The 24,478-nt window shown below is 44.0% G+C and overlaps 1 protein-coding gene across 10 annotated transcripts in view; it reads left to right on the forward strand.

Annotated features, from left to right (window-relative positions):
* Positions 1-24,478, forward strand: part of LOC123993121 (dedicator of cytokinesis protein 10-like) — a 185,925-nt gene that overhangs the window by 112,350 nt on the left and 49,097 nt on the right. For all 10 annotated transcript variants that reach the window (XM_046294930.1, XM_046294931.1, XM_046294927.1 and 7 more), the window contains exons 5-25: positions 600-672; positions 1,240-1,362; positions 3,069-3,203; positions 4,076-4,274; positions 11,402-11,487; positions 12,431-12,514; positions 12,788-12,946; positions 13,420-13,653; positions 13,821-13,943; positions 14,912-14,994; positions 15,235-15,357; positions 15,638-15,717; positions 16,144-16,331; positions 17,574-17,639; positions 17,753-17,845; positions 19,911-20,034; positions 21,226-21,347; positions 21,838-21,921; positions 22,271-22,363; positions 23,337-23,455; positions 23,600-23,669. In XM_046294930.1, coding sequence (XP_046150886.1) covers positions 600-672; positions 1,240-1,362; positions 3,069-3,203; positions 4,076-4,274; positions 11,402-11,487; positions 12,431-12,514; positions 12,788-12,946; positions 13,420-13,653; positions 13,821-13,943; positions 14,912-14,994; positions 15,235-15,357; positions 15,638-15,717; positions 16,144-16,331; positions 17,574-17,639; positions 17,753-17,845; positions 19,911-20,034; positions 21,226-21,347; positions 21,838-21,921; positions 22,271-22,363; positions 23,337-23,455; positions 23,600-23,669 — 2,461 coding nt within the window. The remainder of the gene's footprint in view (positions 1-599; positions 673-1,239; positions 1,363-3,068; positions 3,204-4,075; positions 4,275-11,401; positions 11,488-12,430; positions 12,515-12,787; positions 12,947-13,419; positions 13,654-13,820; positions 13,944-14,911; positions 14,995-15,234; positions 15,358-15,637; positions 15,718-16,143; positions 16,332-17,573; positions 17,640-17,752; positions 17,846-19,910; positions 20,035-21,225; positions 21,348-21,837; positions 21,922-22,270; positions 22,364-23,336; positions 23,456-23,599; positions 23,670-24,478) is intronic.

Raw genomic sequence — 24,478 nt, forward strand, 5'->3', positions numbered from 1 at the left:
CTTAGGTACCGTACCTACCTCAGTTGTATGTAGTAGTACTTAGGTACCGTACCTACCATAGTTGTATGTAGTAGTACTGAGGTACCGTACCTACCTTAGTTGTATGTAGTAGTACTTAGGTACCGTACCTACCTCAGTTGTATGTAGTAGTACTGAGGTACCGTACCTACCTCAGTTGTATGTAGTAGTACTTAGGTACCGTACCTACCTTAGTTGTATGTAGTAGTACTTAGGTACCATACCTACCTTAGTTGTATGTAGTAGTACTTAGGTACCGTACCTACCTTAGTTTTATGCGCAAAGCGTCATGGGTGTTGAATGTTGAACTGATCAGTGGTGGATAAGGTATTCAATTGTAATATTTGAGTAAAAGTAAAGATAACAGAATAGAAAATGACTCAATTAAAGTGAAAGTCACCGAGTACGACTTCAGTATTTTCACCTAGTTACTTTGCACCGCTGGAACTGATCCCCGTCTCCCGTCCCATCATTATTGAATTGTTATAAAGACGTGGTTATGAAGCCCACGAGACATGTTAATCACATACACTGCCAAAGCAAACATAAAGAAACATATCAAATCTCTCTCTCCCTCACAGGAAGCTGTACAAGGCGGAGAAGTTGCCCTCCCACTCCTTTGAGATTGATCATGAAGACGTGGACAAGGATGAGGTCAGGCCTGTTTTCATGGATCCTATTCCCTTTCAATTCACTACTTTTGAACAGGGCCCATATGGCTATGGTCAATAGTATTGCACTGCATAGGGAATAGGGTGTCATTTGGGACGTAGCCTGAGTATGATGAATAGTCAGAGGCCATTGATTAGCCCTACTGTTAAACTGTCATAATGCACGTCTGCTCGCATATTTCTACTCTGTTGTTTTTGGTTTAGGGACATTGAGTAGAAGCTTTATTCAATTGAGTTCAACTGAACCAGAATCAATGACTCTCCAAAAACAATATCCTCTATGGCTCCTCTATGGCTCCTCCTGTATGTTCATGACAAATTAGGCATCATAGAATGAAATGGAACAAAGTATCTTATTGCATGTCAATGGCAGACATATTTAGACCTTGGTTTAGTTGGTCCCAAATGGCACCCTTTGTAGTGCATTACTTTTGACCAGAGCCCTATAAAGTTAGATTGCCTAAAAGTAGTGCATTTCATCGAGAATAGTTTGTCACGTGGGATGTACCCATCGAGCCTGATTTGAAGATGTCTGTTTTGGTTTTTGCAGGACACAACGTCTTTGTCCTCATCTAAAGGAGGGTGTGGAGGAGGAGGGATCGGTGTGTTCCGATCGGGATGGCTCTATAAAGGGAACTTCAATAGCACTGTCAACAACAGCATCACTGTTCGGGTGGGGAAGTGTGCCACAGACTCCCCAACAATACGCCCCCCCCCCTCTCTCTCTCAATTAACTTTTTTTCAAATGGCTTTATTGGCATGGGAAACATACTTTCAATATATAGTGTATGTACCCCTTCAAATTTGTGGATTTGTCTATTTCAGCCACACCCGTTGCTGACAGGTGTATACAATCGAGCGCACAGCCATGCAATCTCCATAGACAAACATTGGCAGTAGAATGGTCTTACTGAAGAACTCAGTGACTTTCAACGTGGCATCATCATAGGATGGTGTAAAGCTCGCTGCCATTGGACTCTGGACCAGTAGAAATGCGTTCTCTGGAGTGACAAATCACGTGTCACCATCTGAAAGTCCGACGTGCCAATCTGGGTTTGGCGGATGCCATGAAAACGCTACCTGCCCCAATGCATAGTGCCAACTGTAAAGTTTATTGGCGGTGGAATAATGATCTGGGGATGTTTTTCATGGTTTGGGCTAGGCCCTTAATTCCAGTTTTGGGAAATCTTAATGCTACAGCATACAGTGACATTCTAGACAATTCTGTGCTTCCAACTTTGGGGCAACAGTTTGGGGAAGGCCTTTTCCTGTCTCAGCACTTTAATGCCCCTGTGCACAAAGCGAGGTCCATACAGAAATGGTTTGTTGAGACCGGTATGGAAGAACATGACTGGCCTGCACAGAGCCCTGACCTCAACCCCATCGAACACCTTTGGGATGAATTGGAATGCCGACTGCGAGCAATATCAGTGCCCGACCTCACTAATGCTCTTGTGGTTAAATGCAATGTTCCAACATCTAGTGGAAAGCCTTCCCAGAAGAGTGGAGGCTGTTATAGCAGCAATGTTCCAACATCTAGAGGATATCCTTCCCAGAAGAGTGGAGGCTCTTTTAGCAGACCAACTCCATGTTAATGCCCATGATTTTGGAATGAGATGTTCGACGAGCAGGTGTCCACATACTTGTTGTAGTGTATGTTTACATTGCCAAAGCAAGTGAAATGGATTACAAACAAAAGTGAAATGTTCAAATTCTTTGTGGTTCTGTCTCTCTTGCTCTCTCTTTGATGCCTGTCTTCCTCTCGCTCTACCTCTTGCTCTCTCTGTCTCTCTCTCTCTCTGATGCCTGTACTCCTCTCTTTGGCGTTTCTTCCCCTCTCCCCACCATCTTTTTTTTACCTCGTCATAGGACTTTTTCCTACTACATTCCTCTTTCTCGCAAACACACATTTCTTGATTCTCTCTTCTTTCTATCGTCTCACTCTTTTCCTGGTCTCCCTCTCAGCCTCCCCCTCCCATTCTGTCTTCTGAAAAAGCAGACTCTTCGTTAGACCGGCCCTGCAGGGTCCTGGCACTTTTTTATGACCTCATCAGTCCCCCGTGGCTTTAAGTTATGGCCTGTCTCTTCTAAAGAGACTTTGTGTTAATGTAGAGCACCACTGGCCCAGGCCATGTCCAATTTACTGTCACATAGTCAGTGGTTGGGTCCCAAATGGCCTGTTCGCTATGTAGTGCACTACTACTTACCTTTATACAGAGCCCTACCCATAGGGCCCTGGTCAAAAGTAGTGCACTTTATAGGGAATAGTGTGCCATTTGGGACATAACCTCAGATTATTGTCTGAGTTAGGGTAACTACGTCTTTATTGCCTGTAATTGATTTTGATGGGGTTGTATTTTTATTTTGACATCCTTGTAGTCGTTCAAGAGGAGGTACTTCCAGCTGACACAGCTGACTGATAACTCCTACATCATGAACTTTTACAAAGATGAGAAGATCTCCAAAGAACCCAAGGGCTGCATCTTCCTGGACTCGTGTACCGGTGTGGTTCAGGTGGGTAGACGATGATAGAGTCCCAATAGACTGTGAAATTAGATTTGCACACACATGCATGCATTCTGGGATACACACACACAGATTGACACACTTGCTATCTGTAGAACGCCACTGGCACACATTAAAACCGGTTCCCTATAGACTGTCCAATCGAGGAGCTCGGAGTGTTGCAACTTTCCCTAGCTAAGACTCTTGAGAGGAAATAAACTGAACAAAAACTCAAATTTAATACGCTCTAAAAGATTATTTCTCTCACAGATTTGTTTACCACCCTGTTTGTGAGCATTTCTCATTTGCCAAGATAATCCATCCACCTGACAGGTGTTGCATATTAAGAAGCTGATTAAACAGCTGAGGAGTATTTCTGTCTGTACTAAAGCCCTTTTGTGGGGGAAACCTCATCCTGATTGGCTGGGCATGGCTTCCCAGTGGGTGGGCCTATGCCCTCCCAGGCCCACCCATGGCTGCACCCATGTGAAATCCATAAATTAGGGCCTAATTCATGTATTTCAATTGACTGATTTCCTTATATGTACTGTAATTAAGAAGAATCTCAGAAATTGTTGGAAGTTGCATATATGTTTTTGTTCAGTATAGGTGTAGTCAGGTCTATAAATGCAGCAGGAAGGCTACCAAAGAACTGCATCCCAACTGCATCCCTATTCCCTACATAGTGCACTACTTATGACCAGAGCCCTATGGGTTATTGTAACACAATGTTACAATACGGATACGATATGGTATGATACGATAGGAGATTTCACAGACGCAACTAGTCGTGCACTACCCAAATGCACAAAATTCACTAATTTACTGACTTGTCTGTCAAAGTATGGGCAAACTAACACTAACCAAAACACCCCCTGTAGAACAACCGTCTGAGGAAGTATGCCTTTGAGCTGAAGATGAACGAGGTGACGTACTTTGTGCTGGCGGCGGAGAGCGAGCAGGACATGGAGGAGTGGATCAGTACCTTGACCCGGATCCTCCAGATCAGCCCCAACGACGGCCCCACCCCACTGACGCAGCTGGACCGTAAGAATGTAGACCTCATCGACACACGGCAAGGTGAGTACTCTGGACCTCCATACAGATTCAGGATCAGCTTCCCCTCCGCCAATCCTAACCGTTACCATTAGTGGGGAAAATGCTAAACTCACCCAAGATCAGCGTCTAGATGCAACTTCACCCTACATCTACTCTGGACCTGGTTCCGGTTTATTAGGACTCAGTGTAGTAAAACCTTTCGCAAATGATAATGAGAAAAAGGGTTTCTTATTTTGAAGAGTCCAGATAGTACCTCACTCCATTTTGAACCGTTTTTGTTCCGTGTGCCTACTGAACACGAACCCTGATGATGAGAAGAGACACACTCATCGTAACGTGTCCTGAAAACAAGACTTGAAAACAACATCTTAAGGAAGATGTTCCCTGACTGTTTGCTGTCTCCCAAAAGTGATTTTTTTAAATTATGTAGTATCACTGAGTTTCATACATAGAAAATAACTTATGGGAGCAGCAAATGCTGAGTGGACATATTCCTTTAAAAAAAACTTTGATCCTGACACCTAAGCCTCATAGCCCCAGAGCGGGAGAGGAAAGAGTAGAGGAGTTTGGAATATAGAGTAGAATATGCCCGACAGAACCCTAGCCTGGTTCCAGATCTGTTTGTGGTTCCACTTTACATCTGACACAGGTAGGATCAAAATCAGAGAATATTCTTCCAAGTTTGGCCCCCGACCAGTGGATACGGTGAACCACCTTGAATTGAATGAGGCTGTGTCTAGTGCTAAAAGAGGACGAGTGCACCCTGTGAAGCACAGATTCCCAGGTGTCTTCCCCAAGTTCCTCCCCCAAATCCTTTTCCCATCGAGTCTTTAAAGGCACCAAAGAAGGGTTCTGTAAGTCATGAATGATTGCATATACATCTGAAATTGCACCCCTAGGAAGCTTGTTCAAATCCAAGATGCTCTCTATAGCTGTATTCGCAGGCGTATTGGGAAATCCAGGTGTGTTAGCTCTGACAAAGTTTCTAGTCTGGAGATAGCGGAAAAAGTGGGATTGGGGGAGATTGAACTTTTCCTGCAGCTGAGAAAAAGAGGCAAATGTATCATCAAAGAATAATTGGGCTAGCGAGGAGAGGCCTAGTGAGTGCCAAATGCCAAAAGCCCCATCATTCGAAGATGGAGGAAATAAAATGTTCTGATTGATTGGGCCTGATAGAGAAAAGCCTCGGAGGCTAAAGGCTAAATGGAACTGATTCCAAATTTTAAGAGAATGCTTTACAATTGGGTTGACACACCTTTTGCCTCGGGACACTGGGAGAGACAAGCACAACACAGAGGAAAGTGCTGCAGGTTTACACGATTCAGACTCCATCTGGACCTAGAGTGGTCTAGGGCCAGTAGGATCAGTCTGCAGCCAGTACGGAACGGCTCTGAAATTTGCAGCCCAGTAGTATGTCTGAAAATTTGGTAGAGCTAAACCCCCCCAATGACCTAGGCTTCTGTAAATGTTTTCTACCAATCCGTGGTACCTTGCCATCCCAAATAAAATGCATGAATGTTTGATCCAGTGAAATAAAACAAGATTTTGGAATATAAATGGGTAAACATTGAAATAAATATAAACATTTGGGCAACACATTCATTTTAATGACATTAATCCTTCCGATAAGAGAAAGGGGTAGCGAATTCCAAAAAGTAAAAGATTGTTTCAAGTTGTCTGCTAGAGCAACAAAGTTTTCCTGAAACAAATTTGAATATTTCCTTGTCACGTTTACTCCCAAGTAGGTGAATTGATCCCGGACAATCCTAAACTGAGAACTTGTAAAAGAGCACTTTAAAGCAGCCTTGTTTACCGGAAAAAGCTCACTCTTGCCTAGATTCAGCTTGTACCCTGAGATTGATCCAAACTTTTTAAGAACAGATAGGGCACGTGGGAGAGTGGACAACCCTGTCTGGATCCGCGGTGTTTAAAAGCGAGATTGGGCGATAGGATCCACATTCCAGGGGTTCTTTGTTTTTTCTTTAGTAGTAATGAAATTGAAGCCTGATTAAGACTAGGCGGTAGCTTTGAAGTAGTAAGGCACTCTGCAAATAGCCGAGACAAGAATGGGCAAAGCAGACCAGAAAACATCCTGTAAAATTCGGTTGGAAAACCGTCCGGACCCGGTGATTTACCACTTTTCATTGCGGACACTGCTGTTGCAATCTCCTCAAGCGTAAATTCTTCTTCTAGACAGTCATGGGAGTCTGTATCAATTGAAGGCATATTCAAGCCAATAAAGAAGGAGTCAATCAGCAAAGGGTCTTGAGGGGATTCAGAGGTGTATAGCTCAGAGTAAAATTGTTTAAATTGATCATTGATCTCTTTATGTATAACTGTGGTGACACCAGACGGGGTCCTTATTCGTGGGATTAAACGTGAGGCCTCAGATTTATGGATCTGATGCGCAAGGGGTTTACTGGCCTTGTCGCCTTGTTCATAGACTTTGTATCGAGCTCGCAAGAGTAACTGTTCAGCTTGCCTAGTAGAAAGCTCATCAAATTCAGATTGGAGTAGTTGGCGCTCTTTATGCAGATCAGAGGAAGGATCCGTAGCATATTTCTCATCCAATATGGCTATGGACTCGCTCAGGTCCCGAAGTCGCTGGGAGCGAACTCTGTTTTGGTTGGCTGTATAAGAAATCATTTGGCCACGTAGGTATGCTTTGAGAGACTCCCATATGGTAGAGCAGGACATACCTGGTATTGAATTAGTTTCTAGGAATAAGGTGATTTCAGAAGAAATGAAATTGACAAACTCCTTATCTGAGAGTAAAATGGGGTTGAGACGCCATTGATAACACATAGGAGGTCGCTGGGGAAACTCTAGTTCAAGCACTAATGGTGAATTGTCAGAGATAACAATACTCTCGTAAGTACACTGCCGAAGGTTAGGCAGAAGTTTTTTGTCCAAAAAGAAGTAATCAATCCGGGAGTATGATGTTTGATGAACATGAGAATAAAAGGAATACTGTCTATCTGTAGGATGTAGGAAACGCCAGGCCTCAAACATAGCATATTTCTGAAGAAAGGATTGAATAAGTAGGGCACATTTAGATGGGCCTGTATTTGTTTGTGAGGACTTGTCAAGAAATGGGGACATTTTACAGTTGAAATCCCCCCCTAAAATAAAAAAATGAGAATCTAAATTGGGAATAGCAGACAGAAAGGAAGAAATTAAACTCAATTGGGAGCATAAACACTAGCCAAAACAAGAGGGGTAGAAAACAGTTCACCGGTTACTATGACGTATCGTCCCTTAGGATCAGCAATAACCTCAGAAGCTACAAAGGGAGTAGCTTTATCAACCAGAATAGCAGCACCTCTTGATTTACTATGAACGTTCGAGTGGAACACTTGACCAACCCAGTCCTTACGCATCCTAAAATGCTCACCAGTCCTCAAGTGAGTCTCTTGTAGAAATGCAATATTTGCATTCAAACCCTTTATCCTCTTAAGTCAACCCTCTACATTTTCGAACATTCTGTTAAAAATCGCGCAACATTTCAGCGCCCTGCTTCTCATGCCAGGAATATAGTATATGCATATGATTAGTATGTGTGGATAGAAAACACTCAAAACTGATTAAATCACGGCTGTGACTATAACAGAAAGTGCGTTTCATCGAGAAGGCGCAGGAAAATCTGATCACTGAAAATTGGAAAATATATCAATGCGCCACTTGCATGTATTGTCTATGGGAAAGCAAATTACCTGGAGCCGAGATTGCAATTCCTACAGCTTCCACACGATGTCAACAGTCTTGTCATTTGTCTAGGCTTTGTTCCTTGGTCAAACGAAGAAGAGACAGCCCATTTCTTCAGGTCTCTGACCGGATATTTTGGTTGAGATTTACCCGGACATTATTTCCAGACGTACAGCTATAGAATACACATCGCCTCGTGATCAATTTGATCGCTTATTAACGTTTACTAATACCTAAAGTTGCATTACAAAAGTATTTCGAAGTGTTTTGTGAAAGTTTATAGTCTACTTTTTTAATTTAAAAAAATGACGTTACGTTATAAGACGCTATTTTTTTAGTTGATCACACAGTCTTCATAGATCGATATCTAGGCTATATATGGACCGATTTAATTGAGAGAAAAAAAGACCCAATAGTGATTATGGGACTCTAGGAGTGCCAACAAAGAAGATGGTCAAAGGTAATGAATGTTTTATATTTTATTTGTGCGTTTTGTGTAGCGCCGACTATGCTAATTATTTTGTTTACGTCCCCTGCGGGTCTTTTGGGGTGTTACATGCTATCAGATAATAGCTTCTCATGCTTTCGCCGAAAAGCATTTTAAAAATCTGACTTGTTGCCTGGATTCACAACGAGTGTAGCTTTAATTCAATACCCTGCATGTGTATTTTAATGAACGTTTGAGTTTTAACGAGTGCTATTAGCATTTAGCATAGCGCATTTGCATTTCCAGATGTCTAGATGGGACGCCTGCGTGCCAGGTAGGAGCAAGAGGTTAAGTGTGTCAACACCCTCTTACGCTTCACCGGGTTGTTAACCCCTTTGGTGTTCCATGAAATGTACTTGATCACATTATTTCGGCCCCTCTGGGCATTCCCGTTATTCAACCCTGTCATTAGGGCATAGAATGGAAAAGCAATGAGCGCCCAAAATCCCCAGAATAACTTGTCTCAGAGTAATAATGTACGGTGGTAAATATTTGGAAAAAGTACAGGAAAAAAAACTAAAAAGACAGACTGACAACATTAGAACTGAACAATTCAACCTGCCCCCTCCCCCCATCCCAGACAATACCTCCCCAAATGAGGTACAAGCCTAAATAGAACATGTTCTCTTCGCACAGTATGTCTGTGAGAGTGCGGTCTTAAACCTAAACCCACAGTCCCGCTCTTTAAAGTCGCGTTTTGTTAGTGGATCAAGCAGCAAAAATAAAGATCTGTATGTATTTTTTGTTCAAATAAAAAAAAGGCGAATCCCTTGTGCAAACGGAATGACAAAAGCACCACTTGTAGATGTATATAATTGTATTCCCAGTCTTATAACAGGCATTGAGAGAGAAAATAAATAAAATGTATAAAGGCTCTCAGCCAAAAATCTAATTTGAAGTAAGGAAATCGTAGTAAGACAATCAAAAATAATAGTAATTATAATAGTAGTCTAGTTGACGCTGAGACAGCTTACAACCAATACCAAAAAACTACGTGTGCGCAACGTTGAACGTTTTCTGGGCATGAATGAAGCTCAAAACTTTTCAAATTAAAGTGAGACCCCAAAAACCGTGTAGCCTCGGGAGACATTTACTGTTTACTGGGTCAATGCAAACGGATGCAGTAAACAAATAACCAAAAATATTTTGAGTCACTGAGACAATGTGTAAACAAACTAAATAGGTGAGCGAGACAGCCTAGAAACACAGGAGTTAGGTAAAACTTTAATACAATTAAATTAAAATGACTGAATGCTAGTAAGGCACGCACATTAGATGATCAAAACATTAGATCACATCAAATAAGCCTGAATAGTTTCGCCAACTATACAAGACTAGCCTGTTATATCGAAACATAATTGTACCACAGGTGGGTTAATTACTGTCCACAGTTCGCAAGCAACAGTTGCTGAACTGTGAGCATGTTCAAGACTTCTTGATGTGACGTTGAATGTGAGCCATAGCCTCATCCGGAGATTCAAATGTGTAGTCTTTACCCTTATGAGATATCCATAAACCGGCTGGGAATCACAGTCCATACTTCACACTTGGATGGTCCCGAAGTACTCGTTTGGCCTGTCCGAAAGCTGCGCGCTGCCTGGAAACAGTGGGGGAGTAGTCCTGGTAGATGGTGAAGCTCTGTCCTTGAAAGCTCAGAGTGGTATTGCGGGCTCGTCGGAGGATCTCCATCTTCTCATGACAAAAAGTGCACTCGAAGAATTATGTCACGGGGCCTCTCCCCATCCCGGGGCTTTGGGCGCAGCGGCCGGTGGGCTCGATCAATCAGGGGCTTTTCATCTAAGGCAAGAACATCCTTCAGCAGCCCTGAAACGAAATCCGTGGCGCGATGCATTTCCGCTGACTCTGGGACCGATACAAGTCTCAGATTATTGCGGCGAGAGAATCCCTCTAAACTCACACAGCTCTCCTTCACCTTTTTCAAATCCGCAGCTAGGTGTTTAACTTCAGCCTCCAGGGATGTAGTTAAGTCGGAGACATTAGTAGCGTAGGTCTCCAGTGCTGCAATCGTTGTATTGTGTGACGCAGTTGTTGTTTTGAGTAAGGTGATTGCTGGCACAGTCTTGTTCCGCAGGATGGTTAAATCTGCTTTTAAAGTATCAGAAACCTGTATTCTGGCCTCAATCGTAGCAACCACCTGTGTTTTCATTTCAACTATCTCAGAGCGTAGTAGTTTGATGGCCTTGAGAATGTTCATTTCAGCGCCGCCAGGCCAAGCCGCACCCCCGGGTAAAGTGTGTGTCCCCGGGTCCTCAGACTCAGGAGAGGGCGGTGATGAGAGCGGGTCTTGTAGGCCGTCATGCTTTTGGCCTTATGTTTGGTCGACATGCTGACATTCGGAAGCAAAGTAGTCTTGGTTTTTACGGAAAGGGATCACCAAATTAATATTTGAAAATAAATACGGTTCTGCTGCAAAATTCACATAAACTTTAAGAATACCACGGGAGCAAACGGAAAACACGTCAGTCGCACATGGCGTCCCTCCTATCCCCCTGCTCTTTCTCTTTCTGTCTCTCTTTCTTTCTCTATTCCCCTCTCTCTCTCTCTCTCTCTCTCTATGTGAAAGAAAACAGCTGTCTATTTCCCTCCCTCTCTTTGTGTGGGGCCTCTTTTACAGGACCACATAAAAGGTTGACCTACACTGACTGAATAGAGGGATGGTAGTGAAAGGATAAACACATACAGTAAGCCCCATTAGAGACCAGGGAAGGCCAGTGTGAGAGAGCGCTCCCCTACTCCCCCCCTCCTCCCCAACTTTACCCCTCTCAGAACACACTCAGGTATGGCGGCTTCCATGACAACAGCCTTGCAGTCTCCTTCTCATTCTATAGCTGTCATTTGAAGACCAGAGGAAATGAGCCAATACTAACAACAGGAATAGGAGACATGAATTTCACCGGAGATATTGACTGTAACTGTCTGTCTCTTTCCCCACCAGACGTGTGTGATCTGTCTCTAAGCGACGTGTGTTTACCTGAGAATGAAGAGGTGACCGAGAACGGCATCAACCCTGAGCTGGCCAAGGTGGGTGTGTGGAGATGTCATTTGACCCGTAAAAAAAATATCAATGCTTCTACTTGTATTATGCTAATTTAAAATCAAATTGGATTTGTCACATGCTTACTTACAAGCCCTTAACCAACAATCCAGTTTAAAGAAAATACCAACAAAAAAACGGTAATGGATAAGAATAACAAATGATTAAAGAGCAGCAGTAAATAACAATAGCGGGGCTATATACAGGGGGAACATGTAGGTAGAGTTATTAAAGCGACTATGCATAGATAATAACAGAGAGTAGCAGCAGCGTTCCGGGGGGGTGGGGTGGGGGGGGGCAAATGCAAATAGTCTGGGTAGCCTTTTGATTAGCTGTTCAGGAGTTTTATGGCATGGGGGTAGAAGCTATTTAGGAGCCTCTTGGACCTAGACTTGGCGCTCCGGTACCGTTTGCTGTGCGGTAGCAGAGAGAACAGTCTACGACTAGGGTGGCTGGAGTCTTTGACAATTTTTAGGGCCTTCCTCTGACACCGCCTGGTATAGAGGTCCTGAATGGCGGGAAGCTTGGCCCCGGTGATGTACTGGGCCGTACGCACTACCCTCTGTCGTGCCTTGCGGTCGGAGGCCGAGAATACCAGGCAGTGATGCAACCCGTCAGGATGCTCTCGATGGTGCAGCTGTAAAACCTTTTAAGTATCTGAGGAACCATGCCAAATCTTTTCAGTCTCCTGAGGGGGAATAGGTTTTGTCGTGCCCTCTTCACGACTGTCTTTGTGTGCTTGGACCATGTTAGTTTGTTGATGATGTGGACGCCAAGGAACTTGAAGCTCTCAACCTGCCCCACTATAGCCCCGTCGATGAGAATGGGGTGTACTCAGTCCTCCTTTTCCTGTAGTCCTCCTTTAATACATATTCTGTATATTCTGTATTTTATTTGTGGGGATATCTTCTCTCTTTCTCTCTCTCTCAGTATTTCTCTGAAACTGAGGAGGTGGTCCGATCGGCCAGAAGAGAAGAGAGGCTCAACCTGTTCTCCCTGGACCCTGACACCCCGGTAGGTAGTGTTTAGGGGTTAATACACTGACACTGTAGGTACCCTATAGGGGTTAACACACCTTGTGCAGAACTGTTGGTGGTACAGTCCTGCACAATTCACCTGTTAATTAAGCACTGTTAGGTCAGGGATGATAATCTCTGTCCCAGGAGGGCCTCTGTGTCTGCAGGCTTCTGGTCCAGACCAGTGCTTACACAACACATTCAACTTCAGCTCGCTGCCCACTGATAGTCCAATTGTGTGCCCCTCTGATGCTGTCTGGTTCTGTGTCAGGTGTTGAGGAGTCCGCGTGAGGAGTACCCTAGGGGTGAGGGCCTCCCAATCCGTCCCTTCGAGGAGAAGCTGGGGAGGAGGCTGATGATCGCCTGTGGATCCCTCAACCTGACGCTGCAGGGCTGCATCAATGAGACCGAGACTGGTCCTGTCACCAATGTAAGACCCCCGTAAAACCACAAATACACCACCACCATCTCACGCTCATTTGCACGCGCGCACGTACAGTTCTCCGCAGCTTTTAAAGGTCGACTTAGCATGATGACGTTGCAACTAACAGCGCCGCAGATATTGAGACGCGCTCATGTATTACATAACTGATAGAGCTCAATGGTCAAAACACTTTTCACTCTGTTGTTTACTGTGCTGCGATGGGATGATCCGAGATCAGCTATTGAGTGCAGTGGTCACTGGAAAAGTGAATAGTGTTCATCTTTTGAATGATTTGCTTGGTGCAATACTCATATGCTAACGCATACGGGAGTAGGAATAAGAGAAGGTTTGAATCCTAATCAACCTGCCTACAAATTGTTTGAAGTGCAGTAGAACAACATAGCAAGCATGTCAAAGCTGTGTGCTGGAAAACCTTGGTAAATCCCTGGTGCTCATCACATGCAGTATATCCCCATCAGATTGAGCCCTTCTTTGTGACTGTGGCCCTGCTGGATGTGCGTGAGGGAAGGAAGGTGTCGGCCGACTTCCATGTTGACCTGAACCACGAGACGGTGCGTCAGATGCTGGGTGGAGTTGGGTCGGGAGGGCCCGGGGCGGGGCAGGAGAATGGCCTGAGCTCCCCTGCAGAGAACAGACCCGGAGACTGTCATCTCAGCCTGGACCTGGACGACTGGCTCCGCTTCCCCAAGCAGGTACGCTGTAGCAACGCTCCGGAGGAAGTTTCCCAAAGGTGCAAATCTAGGATCAGTTTCAGCAACACACAGAGGGGATAGGGCAGAACTGGGAATGTCATAGGGAGAAAAGAGAGATACTTACTCCTTTCGTGTGTGTGTGTGTGGTGTGTGGTGTGTGTACGCAGGCCATCTTCTCTGTGACAAACCCCCACACGGACATTGTTCTAGTGGCGAGGGTGGAGAAGGTGCTGATGGGAAATATCGCCGTGGGAACAGAGCCGTACATCAAAAACACAGACTCCAGCAAGGTGACGCAACTCTACATCACAGTTAAATTCTCTACTACCACCCCTCACCTTTATAGTCTATTACCTATGGGTAGGGTTGCAAAATTCAGGTAACTTTCCCAAAATTCCCCAGAAATGTATTTATTTAATTGAAGTTTTGCGGGATGGAATCTCTTGAGATGCACAATCTCGTTTTCAAGTGTCCAAAAAAACACACAAAAAACAACAACTTAGAAACAAGAATAATATGGCAAATAATTTGTAATAATACCAATGAAATAACAATAATACAAAACTTAAACTTACATTATTAACAGCTAAAAAAGGAAAGAAATACTACTAGACTTGCAACCAATAAAAACTACAAATCCAGGTTAGAAATATCTGGGAATCAGGAGGTAATAAGCAGGAAATCCTCCAACCTGGAAAAAATGTGACATTTGGGGAAATTACAGGAATTGTGTAACTCTACCTATTGGACAATCTATTATGGAACATAAGTTGAGGGGAGTTAGTGTGTAGAACAATGTACAGTAAAACGCAGTTTGTTTTCCCCAGGCCCTTAGTAGTGAAATAGTGGTATGCACAACCTTTACCAGGTCTTTCCAGGTTTCTTGTAAAGCTCTATTTAAATTCCCCTTAATCACACAGAAAATCAGATGGTTTGGAAATACATTTTTCCTCATAGATTTTCCACATTTTTTTTCCTAGACGCCCCCATAGAATTCCACAGAGTCAAATCCTGGCCTTTTGTTTGGGAAGTTGACTGGATGAGCAGACGGGAGTTGATTTAGACTTGCCAATTTATCTACGTCGGGGATCATTCATTTCTGTGTTTTCCCGAAACCCACCGACAGACTTCAAGAATGTCAACAATGCTGCCCCTTTTTAAAGTAAACGTTTCCTTCTCTCTGACTCTCTCTCTCTTTCTCTCCCCCACTCTGCTCCCTTCTCTCTCCATCTCTCTCTCTGTTCCTGTCCCTTTGAAGACGGTTCAGAAGATGCTGAAATCCAACAAGCAGTTCTGCAGTAAACTGGGGAAGTACCACATGCCCTTTGCCTGGTGCATCAGGTGAGGGACACTGAGCCACACCGTGTTTTCTGTAATCCTACTCACTCCGTATCCATTTATTGACCTTTTCTCCTTTAATGAGCAACCTGCACCACACAGATGTCTATAAAGGTGTAGGTAATTGATTAAGTATCTTACACTCTAAGCTATTTTCCTGTCTGACTTGTCTGTGCATCCATCCATCTGTCTGTCTCGCCTGTTCCTGTCTGTTCTGCCTGTCTGTCTTTCGGTCTGTCTCAGGTCTGTGTTTAAGGACAATCAGGGGACGGTGGACCGGGAGTCTCGCTTCTCGCCCCTCTTCAAACAGGAGAGCAACAAGATCTCCACCGAAGATCTCATCAAGCTGGTGTCTGAATACAGGAGGTTAGGCACCGAAAAGACATCAAGATTGCGTCCCAAATAGCCTATTCCCTATTTAGTGCACAACATTTGACCAGAGCCCATAGGGCTCTAGTTGAAAGTAGTGCACTATATAGGGAATAGGTTGCCATTTGGGATGCAGACCAACTACTGTCAGTTCAACCCATGGTCCAGAGTTTATCATGACCACCTAATCTGACCTGGAAAACTCCTGGCCCTAGTCTTAGAGAATGTATGGTGCTCATTGCTCACTCATTCCTTGGCTCTTACTGTGTCTTTGCAGGGCTGAGAAGACCAGTAAACTGCAGACCATTCCAGGGAACCTGGACATCACAGTGGACTATGTCCCTATGGAGCATCCAAGTTAGTCCAACACTTTTATGTTCTATTTCTCTCTCTTTTCTCTTTCTCACTTCGACAACCCTCATGTCTCCCTTTCTCGTTCTCTCTCTCTCTCTCTCTCTCTCTTTATTTTCTCTTTCCCTCTCTCTCTCTACCTCTCGTTTCTATCTCTCTTTCTACCCCCCCCCTCTCTCTCTACTATTGAATAGCCGTCAGTGTTACATGTATTACAAATGTCTTCTCTCTCGCTCTATCTACCTCTCTTTATTTTTTCTCTCTCTCGCTCTCTCCTTATTTTCTCTCTCTCTATCTCTATTTCTACCCCTGTCTTCCTCTCTCTCTATCTCTCTTTCTACCTCTCTCTCTCTCTCTCTACTGTTGATAGCCATCAGTGTTACATGTATTACATATGTATCTCTCTCTCTCTCTCTGTCTGTCTGTCTGCAGACTGTGTGACATCATCCTATGTGCCTGTCAAGCCCTTTGAGGACTGCAGCCAGCACCAGGCCACCGTGGAGGTGGAGGAGTTTGTCCAGGACTCCACCAAGTTCACCCAGCCACACCACGTCTACAAGAACCACGTCTACGTCTACCCCCGACACCTCAAATACGACAGCCAGAAGAGCTTCGCCAAGGTACCGTAACCACCCAAACCCACACGCCACTTTTTTATTTATTTTTATTTTTTATTATTGATTATTAACCCCTCCACCAGGAGGATAAATATCTTTGTTTTTTTACAGCTTTTTTTCTACATATACATACATTTTACATATACATGTTACATATACATGGTACTTTTATATAAAGCAGTCGCATAACAATAATACATTACCAAACATAAACTCTTTAATCCCAACCCTCAGCCCATCCCACCTATTCACCATAGACCACCCTTGTTTGGTTTCCATGTACCATATATTTTTCAATTGTGCTGTGATGTTTTACAGAAAAATTTAACCTTTCTAATCATATATTATCCACAGATTGTGAGCTAAAGATGAAAACCTTTCCTACCAGTATTATTATATTATTTATTGACTGACTATGGCTTTCCAAATCGCCCAAAACTGCTATTTGTAAGGTTCATTTTAAGTGCATGTTGATTTTTTAGCCACTCCTGAACCTGTGACCAGAAACAAGCTACATAGGGGCAATACCAGAATAAATGATCTAGTGATTCTGTCTCTTTACAGCAAAATCTACAGAGCTGAGATTGTTGTATGCCCCATATATATAGAATTCTGTTGGTAACGATCCAATATGTAATATGGTACACTTGTCATAATTAGTTTTAATCCATAGAGGCTAGAAAAGTGATAAAGATCTTCAATGGGACGGCGCAGGGATCCAGATTGTGGACTTATTAAGAATAAACTAGAATCATCAGCAAACATTAACACTTTTGTCTTTTTCCCCTGGATTTCTAATTAACCTTCTTGTTGGATCTAATTGTAATAGCTAGTATTTCACTGGCCATAATAAATAGATGTGGAGACAACGGACAGCCTTGTCTTACTCCTTTTAAAAGCTCAATAATCTCTGAGAAGTAACCATTATTTACGATTTTACATCTGGGGTTGCTTATACATAACTTTAACCCATTGTATAAGAAATTCACCAAAATTAAAGTAATCCAGGCATTTATATATAAATTCTAGTCGTACTTTATCAGACATCACTTGTGATCTATACTAGATATACCCAGAAATATGATGGCAAGGAAACCTATATGCTGGTATCGTGATACTGGTATTGTGAAAACTGTACTAGATATGAAGGAAATGACATGTAGTAGACACACAAGTCACATTGTACACATATGGTACCTCTTTGCAGACACGCATTAAATCTAACAACGTCATTTTCATTCACAGGCTCGTAACCTTGCAGTCTATGTGGAGTTTCGGAGTTCAGATGAGGAAGTTGCCAAACCTTTGAAGGTGTAGTATCTTCTCAGTATCTTCTTTGTCATTGATAGCATTTAGAGTATCATGGTGCATTTTTTGAAAAATGTCACTTTTCTCTTCATTCGTTTTTTAACTTATTGCCTCAGTGCATATACAGCAAGCCTGGGGGTCCAGTTTTCACCACAGCAGCCTGTTCGACGGTTCTTCACCACTCCCAGAACCCAGACTTCTATGATGAGGTGAATGTGGAATGAGTGTGTTGAAGAGGTGTATGACTAGGGGGAGTGGAATGGGAAGAGATTGATTGGAAGGGGCATGTGCAGGGCTCTAATTGCCTGGTCGCCAGTTTTGTTTTTGCCTAGGCCAACTCTGCTCATTATCATGAATTTGAGAGGCTGAAGCACAATCAGACATGTGCATACCAGGCTAGAGCCCTCACCGTGTAGTGGCAGGTGTAGGATAAAGTTGCCCCGAGATGCTGATCTTAGGTCAGTTTTGTATTTCCCCCACTATTGGTTAGGATTGGGGGAAGGGGAAGATTATATGAGATCTGTACCCAAGGGAAACTTCACCACAGAACTTAGTGGCTCAGTTGATTGTTCACCACTGTGACACCAGTTCTGCCACTTGTGTCAATTAATATATATATATATATACTGTACCAGTCAAAGGTTTGGACACACCTACTCATTCAAGGGTTTTTCTTTATATATATATATATATATGATTTTCTACATTGTAGAATAATAGTGAAGACATCAAAACTATGAAATAACACATATGGAATCATGTAGTAACCAAATATTTTATATTTGTGATTCTTCAAAGTAGCCACCCTTTGCCTTGATGACAGCATTGCACACTCTTGCCATTCTCTCAACCAGCATCATGAAGTAGTCACCTGGAATGCATTTCAATTAATAGGTGTGCCTTGTTAATATGTGGAATTTATTTCCTTCTTAATGCGTTTGAGACAATCAGTTGTCTTGTGACAAGGTAGGGGTGGTATACAGAAGATAGCTCTATTTGGTAAAAGAATAAATCCATATTATGGCAAGAACAGCCCAAATTAGCAAAGAGAAATGACAGTCCATCACTACACACTTCGAAAGTTTCTTTAAGTGCAGTCGCAAAAAAACATCAAGCGCTATGATGAAACTGGCTCTCATGAGGACCACCACAGGAATGGAAGACCCAGAGTTACCTCTGCTGCAGAGGATAAGTTCATTCGAGTTACCAGCCTCAGAAATTGCAGCCCAAATAAATGCTTCACGGAGTTCAAGTAACAGACACATCTCAACATCAACTGTTCAGAGGAGACTGCGTGAATCAGGCCTTCATGGTCGAATTGCTGAAAAGAAACCACTACTAAAGGACAACAATAACAATAAGAGACTTGCTTGGGCCAAGAAACATGAGCAATGGAAATTAGACCGGTGGAAATTTGTCCTTTGGTCTGATGAGTCCAAATTTGAGATTGTTGGTTCCAACCGCTGTGTCTTTGTGAGACGCAGAGAAGGTGAACAGATGATCTCTGCATATGTGGTTCCCACCGTGAAACAAGGAGGAGGTGTGATGGTGCTTTTCTGGTGACACTGTCAGTGATTTATCTAGAATTCAAGGCACACTTAACCAGCATGGCTACCACATCATTCTGCAGCGATACGCCATCCCAACTGGTTTGCGCTTAGTGGGACTATCATTTGTTTTTAACAGGACAGTGACCCAACACACCTCCAGGCTGTGTAAGTGCTACTTGACCAAGAAGGAGAGTGATGGAGTGCTGCATCAGATGACCTGGCTTCCACGATCATCCAACCTCAACCCAGTTGAGATGGTTTGGTCTGAGTTGGACCACAGAGTGAAGGAAAAGCAGCCAACAAGTGCTCAGCATATGTAGGAACTACTTCAAACCGTTCCAGGTGAAGCATTCCAGGTGAAGCTGGTTGAGAGAATGCCAAGCACGTGCAAAGCTGTCATCAAGACAAAGGGTGGCTACTTTGAAGAATCTTAAATATAAAATATTTTTTATTTGATTAACACTTTTTTGGTTACTACATGATTCCATATGTGTTATTTCATAGTGTTGATGTCTTCACTATTATTCTACAATGAAGAAAATAGTCAAAATAAAGAAAAACCCTTTCATGAATATGTGTGTCAGAATATTTGACTGGTACACTGTATATTATAAAAAAAGTATTATATTGAGGCGTTTGTTAAATGCACTTTAAATAATGTGTGATTTTCAGTTTTTTTTGCCTGTTTCTTACGTGGTCCTTTGTGTCATCCTCTGTTTCTCAGGTGAAGATTGAGTTGCCCACCCAGCTCCACGAGAAGCACCATCTACTCTTCTCCTTCTACCATGTGACCTGTGACATCAACACCAAGACCAACTCCAAGAAGAAGGAGGCCCTGGAGACCCCAGGTAGGGAGAAAGGAGAAATGCTGTGACCCTGTGTGGCTCAGTTGGTAGAGCATGGTGTTTGCTACGGCAGGGTAATGGGTTTGGTTCCCGCTTCGGGCTCGCAGTCCAAAAATGTATGGATGAAAGCATCTGTTAGATGGTATATATTACATTTACATTTTTTACATTTAAGTCATTTAGCAGACGCTCTTATCCAGAGCGACTTACAAATTGGTGCATTCACCTTATGACATCCAGTGGAACAGCCACTTTACAATAGTGCATCTAAATCTTTTAAGGGGGGGGGGGGTGAGAAGGATTACTTTATCCTATCCTAGGTATTCCTTAAAGAGGAATAATTTCGTGAGGAGGAATAGGCTTTGTCGTGCCCTCTTCACAACTGTCTTGGTGTTTGGACCATTCTAGTTCGTTGTTGATGTGGACACCAAGGAATTTGAAGCTCTCAACCTGCTCCACTACAGTCCCGTTGATGAGAATGGGGATGTGCTCGGTGCTCCTTTGCCTGTAGACCACAATCATCTACTTGGTCTTGGTTACGTTGAGGGATAGGTTGTTATTCTGTCACCACCCGGTCAGGTCTCTGACCTCCTCCCTTGAGATGTTGCTTCAATATATCCACATAATTTTCCTGCCTCATAATGCCATCTATTTTGTGAAGTGCACAAGTCCCTCCTGCAGCAAAGCACCACCACAATATGATGCTGCTATCCCAGTGCTTATGTCTTTGAGGGAAGTTTGTCAATGGATTGGATGGTAGCTCGTTGGTGTTAGCTTATCACTGTGCAGCAACATCGCCTCGATACTGTTGTGTATGTGTTATTGGATTCTGGAGTGTGATGGTGCATGCTACGTCTACAGGCCAATGCTACTGTGCTCTTGCTTCTGCTTGAGCTTGCTGTAAGAAGACTTTGTGACAACTGCTGATATAACAAGGGCTTTATTAATACATTTCATTGATTGATTTACACATTACATACAGTATAGTGTTTTCCCATGTGTTCTTTCTCTTGTGTGTGTGTGTGTGTGTGTGTGTGTGTGTGTGTGTGTGTGTGTGTGTGTGTGTGTGTGTGTGTGTGTGTGTGTGTGTGTGTGTGTGTGTGTGTGTGTGTGTGTGTGTGTGTGTGTGTGTGTGTGTGTGTGTGTGTGTGTGTGTGTGTACGCCCTGTGCACTGTGTGTGTGTGTGACTGCAGTGGGCTACTCGTGGCTGCCTCTGCTCAGAGAGGGTCGCCTGGCCTCACAGGATTTCAACATCCCTGTGGCCTGTAGCCTGCCCTCTGGATACCTGCTCGTCAAAGAACCTGGATCGACTAAGGTAGGGAGGGAGGGAGGGAGGGAGGGAGGGAGGGAGGGAGGGAGGGAGGGAGGGAGGAAGGAAGGAAGGAAGGAAGGAAGGAAGGGAAGGAAGGAAGGAAGGAAGGAAGGAAGGAAGGAAGGAAGGAAGGAAGGAAGGAAGGAAGGAAGGAAGGAAGGAAGGAAGGAAGGAAGGAGAGAAGAGAGAAAATAGGGGGGAAAGTAGAAATAAAATATTTGGATGGAAGGAGATGCAGGAATTGATAGAGAAAGCATTGTTGCTTTTGCAATACAAAAGTTTTGTCATGCCAATAAAAAAAAAAAAAACATTTTGAATTTGAATTGTGAATGGAGAGTGAGAGAGCGGGGGAGAGAGAGCGGGGGAGAGAGAGCGGGGGAGAGAGAAAAAAATATGAAGTGAGCACACCAAATGGAACAAAAAACAGTAAAGTGTTAAGAAAGCATGGATCTCCTTGGTGCTCAGGGACCCTTCCTCCCTCTCTCCCCTCCAGAACGGCTCAGATCTGAAGTGGGTGGACGGAGGTAAGCCCATATTCAAGGTCTCCACCAACGTCCTCTCCACAGTCTATACTCAGGTAAGAGTCTGGACTTACCCTGCCACTCCATGAAACCACCACAAGTAAAACATAAAATACAAATCTTATTTAACCAACCTTTAATGGGTTTCAACTCCAGCAAGTCAATCCTTGTTATCCCATTGTGACTTTTAGGATTGCGCCCCAAATGGCAACCTATTCCCTATCTTGTGCACTACTTTTGTCCATAGGGCTCTGGTCAAAACTAGTGCACTATGTAGGGAATAAGATGCCTTTTGGGATGCAAATTCAGTTTGCTACTGGATTTAGTCCTTATCTCCTGTGCACAGTCTATCACTCAGTGATGGTGGTTCTGGTTGTGACTGTGTCTTCTCTCCTTGATTGCCAGGACCCCCACCTGAACCGCTTCTTCCAACAGTGCCAAAAACGAGACACGGACCTCTCCCAATCACCTACCTCAAACTTCCTCAACTGCCTAAAGGTCTGGAGAAACGAAGGGAGGGAGGGAGGATAGAGAGATGACTTCACATCTTTCCGTTCTGCATTTCACTCCCATACTATACACCCCTTCCCATACTATACACCCCTTCCCATACTATACACCCCTTCCCATACTATACACCCCTTCCCATACTATACACACCCCTTCCCATACTATACACCCCTTCCCATACTATACACCCCTTCCCATACTATACACCCCTTCCCATACTATACACCCCTTCCCATACTATACACCCCTTCCCTTCCCATACTATACACCCCTTCCCATACTATACACCCTTCCCATACTATACACCCCTTCCCATACTATACTATACCCCTTCCCATACTATACACCCCTTCCCATACTATACACCCCTTCCCATACTATACACCCCTTCCCATACTATACACCCCTTCCCATACTATACACCCCTTCCCTTCCCATACTATACACCCCTTCCCATACTATACACCCCTTCCCATACTACACCCCTTCCCATACTATACACCCCTTCCCATACTATACACCCCTTCCCATACTATACACCCCTTCCCATACTATACACCCCTTCCCATACTATACACCCCTTCCCATACTATACACCCCTTCCCATACTATACACCCCTTCCCATACTATACACCCCTTCCCATACTATACACCCCTTCCCATACTATACACCCCTTCCCATACTATACACCCCTTCCCATACTATACACCCCTTCCCATACTATACACCCCTTCCCATACTATACACCCCTTCCCATACTATACACCCCTTCTCGCTGACTGTCTTTCCTCTCTCTCTCTCTCTCTCTCTCTCTCTCTCTCTCTCTCTCTCTCTGTCTCTCTCTGTCTCTCTCGGTCTCTTTCTCTCTCTCTATCCTCGCTCTGTCTCTGACTACCTCTCTCTCTTTCTCTCTCTCTATCCTCGCTCTGTCTCTGACTACCTCTCTCTCTCTCCCACAGGGCTTACTAAGCATTGAGAAGATTCCAGTGATAATTCGCTTCCTGCCTGTGCTCTTCAACCAGCTGTTCAAGGTCCTCACCCAGAACGACAACGACGAAGTCACCACCACCACCACCAGGTAGGATGAGGCACTGCAGGCCACGGACTCCACTCTCACTGCCACCGGATCATGCAGGAATACATGTTGCCAGAATTCACATTGCCAACTATTAATGTTGCCAGACAATGATGATGACTGAGTGACCACCTTGTGTTTCATCAGGGTGCTGGTCCACATTGTTGCCAAGTGCCATGAAGAAAAACTTGACCACTATCTGCACTCCTACATAAAGGTATGGTACTCATTTAATTTAGGATGTTAGCCCTGTCTTGCAGGAAGAGCCGTTTTTCTGCAGTTTAGCCAGGTGGTGTCATAGGGTAGAGGAGAGGGGTTGGGCTGAGTGGAGAGGAGGGGAAAGGAGATGAGGGGAGAAGAAGAGAGGTGAGGTGAGGAGAGCTAATGAGAGCAAAGGGGGAGGAGAATAACTCACAGACAGCTTCATTAGTGAAGGGAGAGAAGGGGGCTTTGTGTGTGTGTGTGTGTGTGTGTGTGTGTGTGTGTGTGTGTGTGTGTGTGTGTGTGTGTGTGTGTGTGTGTGTGTGTGTGTGTGTGTGTGTGTGTGTGTGTGTGTGTGTGTGTGTGTGTGTGTGTGCGTGTGTGTGTGTGTGTGCGTGCGTTTGTGCGCATTCACACGTGTGTGTGTGTGGGCTACGGAGGGGGTGTGGTGAGTGCAGGAGTGTGGCTGAGGGTCTAGGGCAATGTGCCCAGAACACTGTGGATACAGAGAGACGAGAGAGAGTCTGCCACACACACGGCTCTCAGCTCACACACAGACAAGCATGGCTGTGGGGAAGAGAGAAGGGGGGTGTCTGGTGGAAGGCAAACAAGGACACCGAGCCTTTTCAATAAGAATGCAAGGCGTGCTTGTTAAGAAGAGAGTGAGAGGCAGAGGAAGAGACAGAAAGTGAGTAAGGGAAATGGAGAATAGAACCAGCTTACCATGAGATTTTTCATGTCTTGTAGAAAGAAAATGAGAATCCTACAATTGATCTTTAAGAGGGGCAGAGAGACAGAAAGAGAAATGGAGGGAGGGTGGAAGGA

The sequence above is a fragment of the Oncorhynchus gorbuscha genome, linkage group LG13 (genome assembly GCF_021184085.1).
Source record: "Oncorhynchus gorbuscha isolate QuinsamMale2020 ecotype Even-year linkage group LG13, OgorEven_v1.0, whole genome shotgun sequence".
In the NCBI taxonomy this organism is placed as follows: Eukaryota; Metazoa; Chordata; class Actinopteri; order Salmoniformes; family Salmonidae; genus Oncorhynchus; species Oncorhynchus gorbuscha.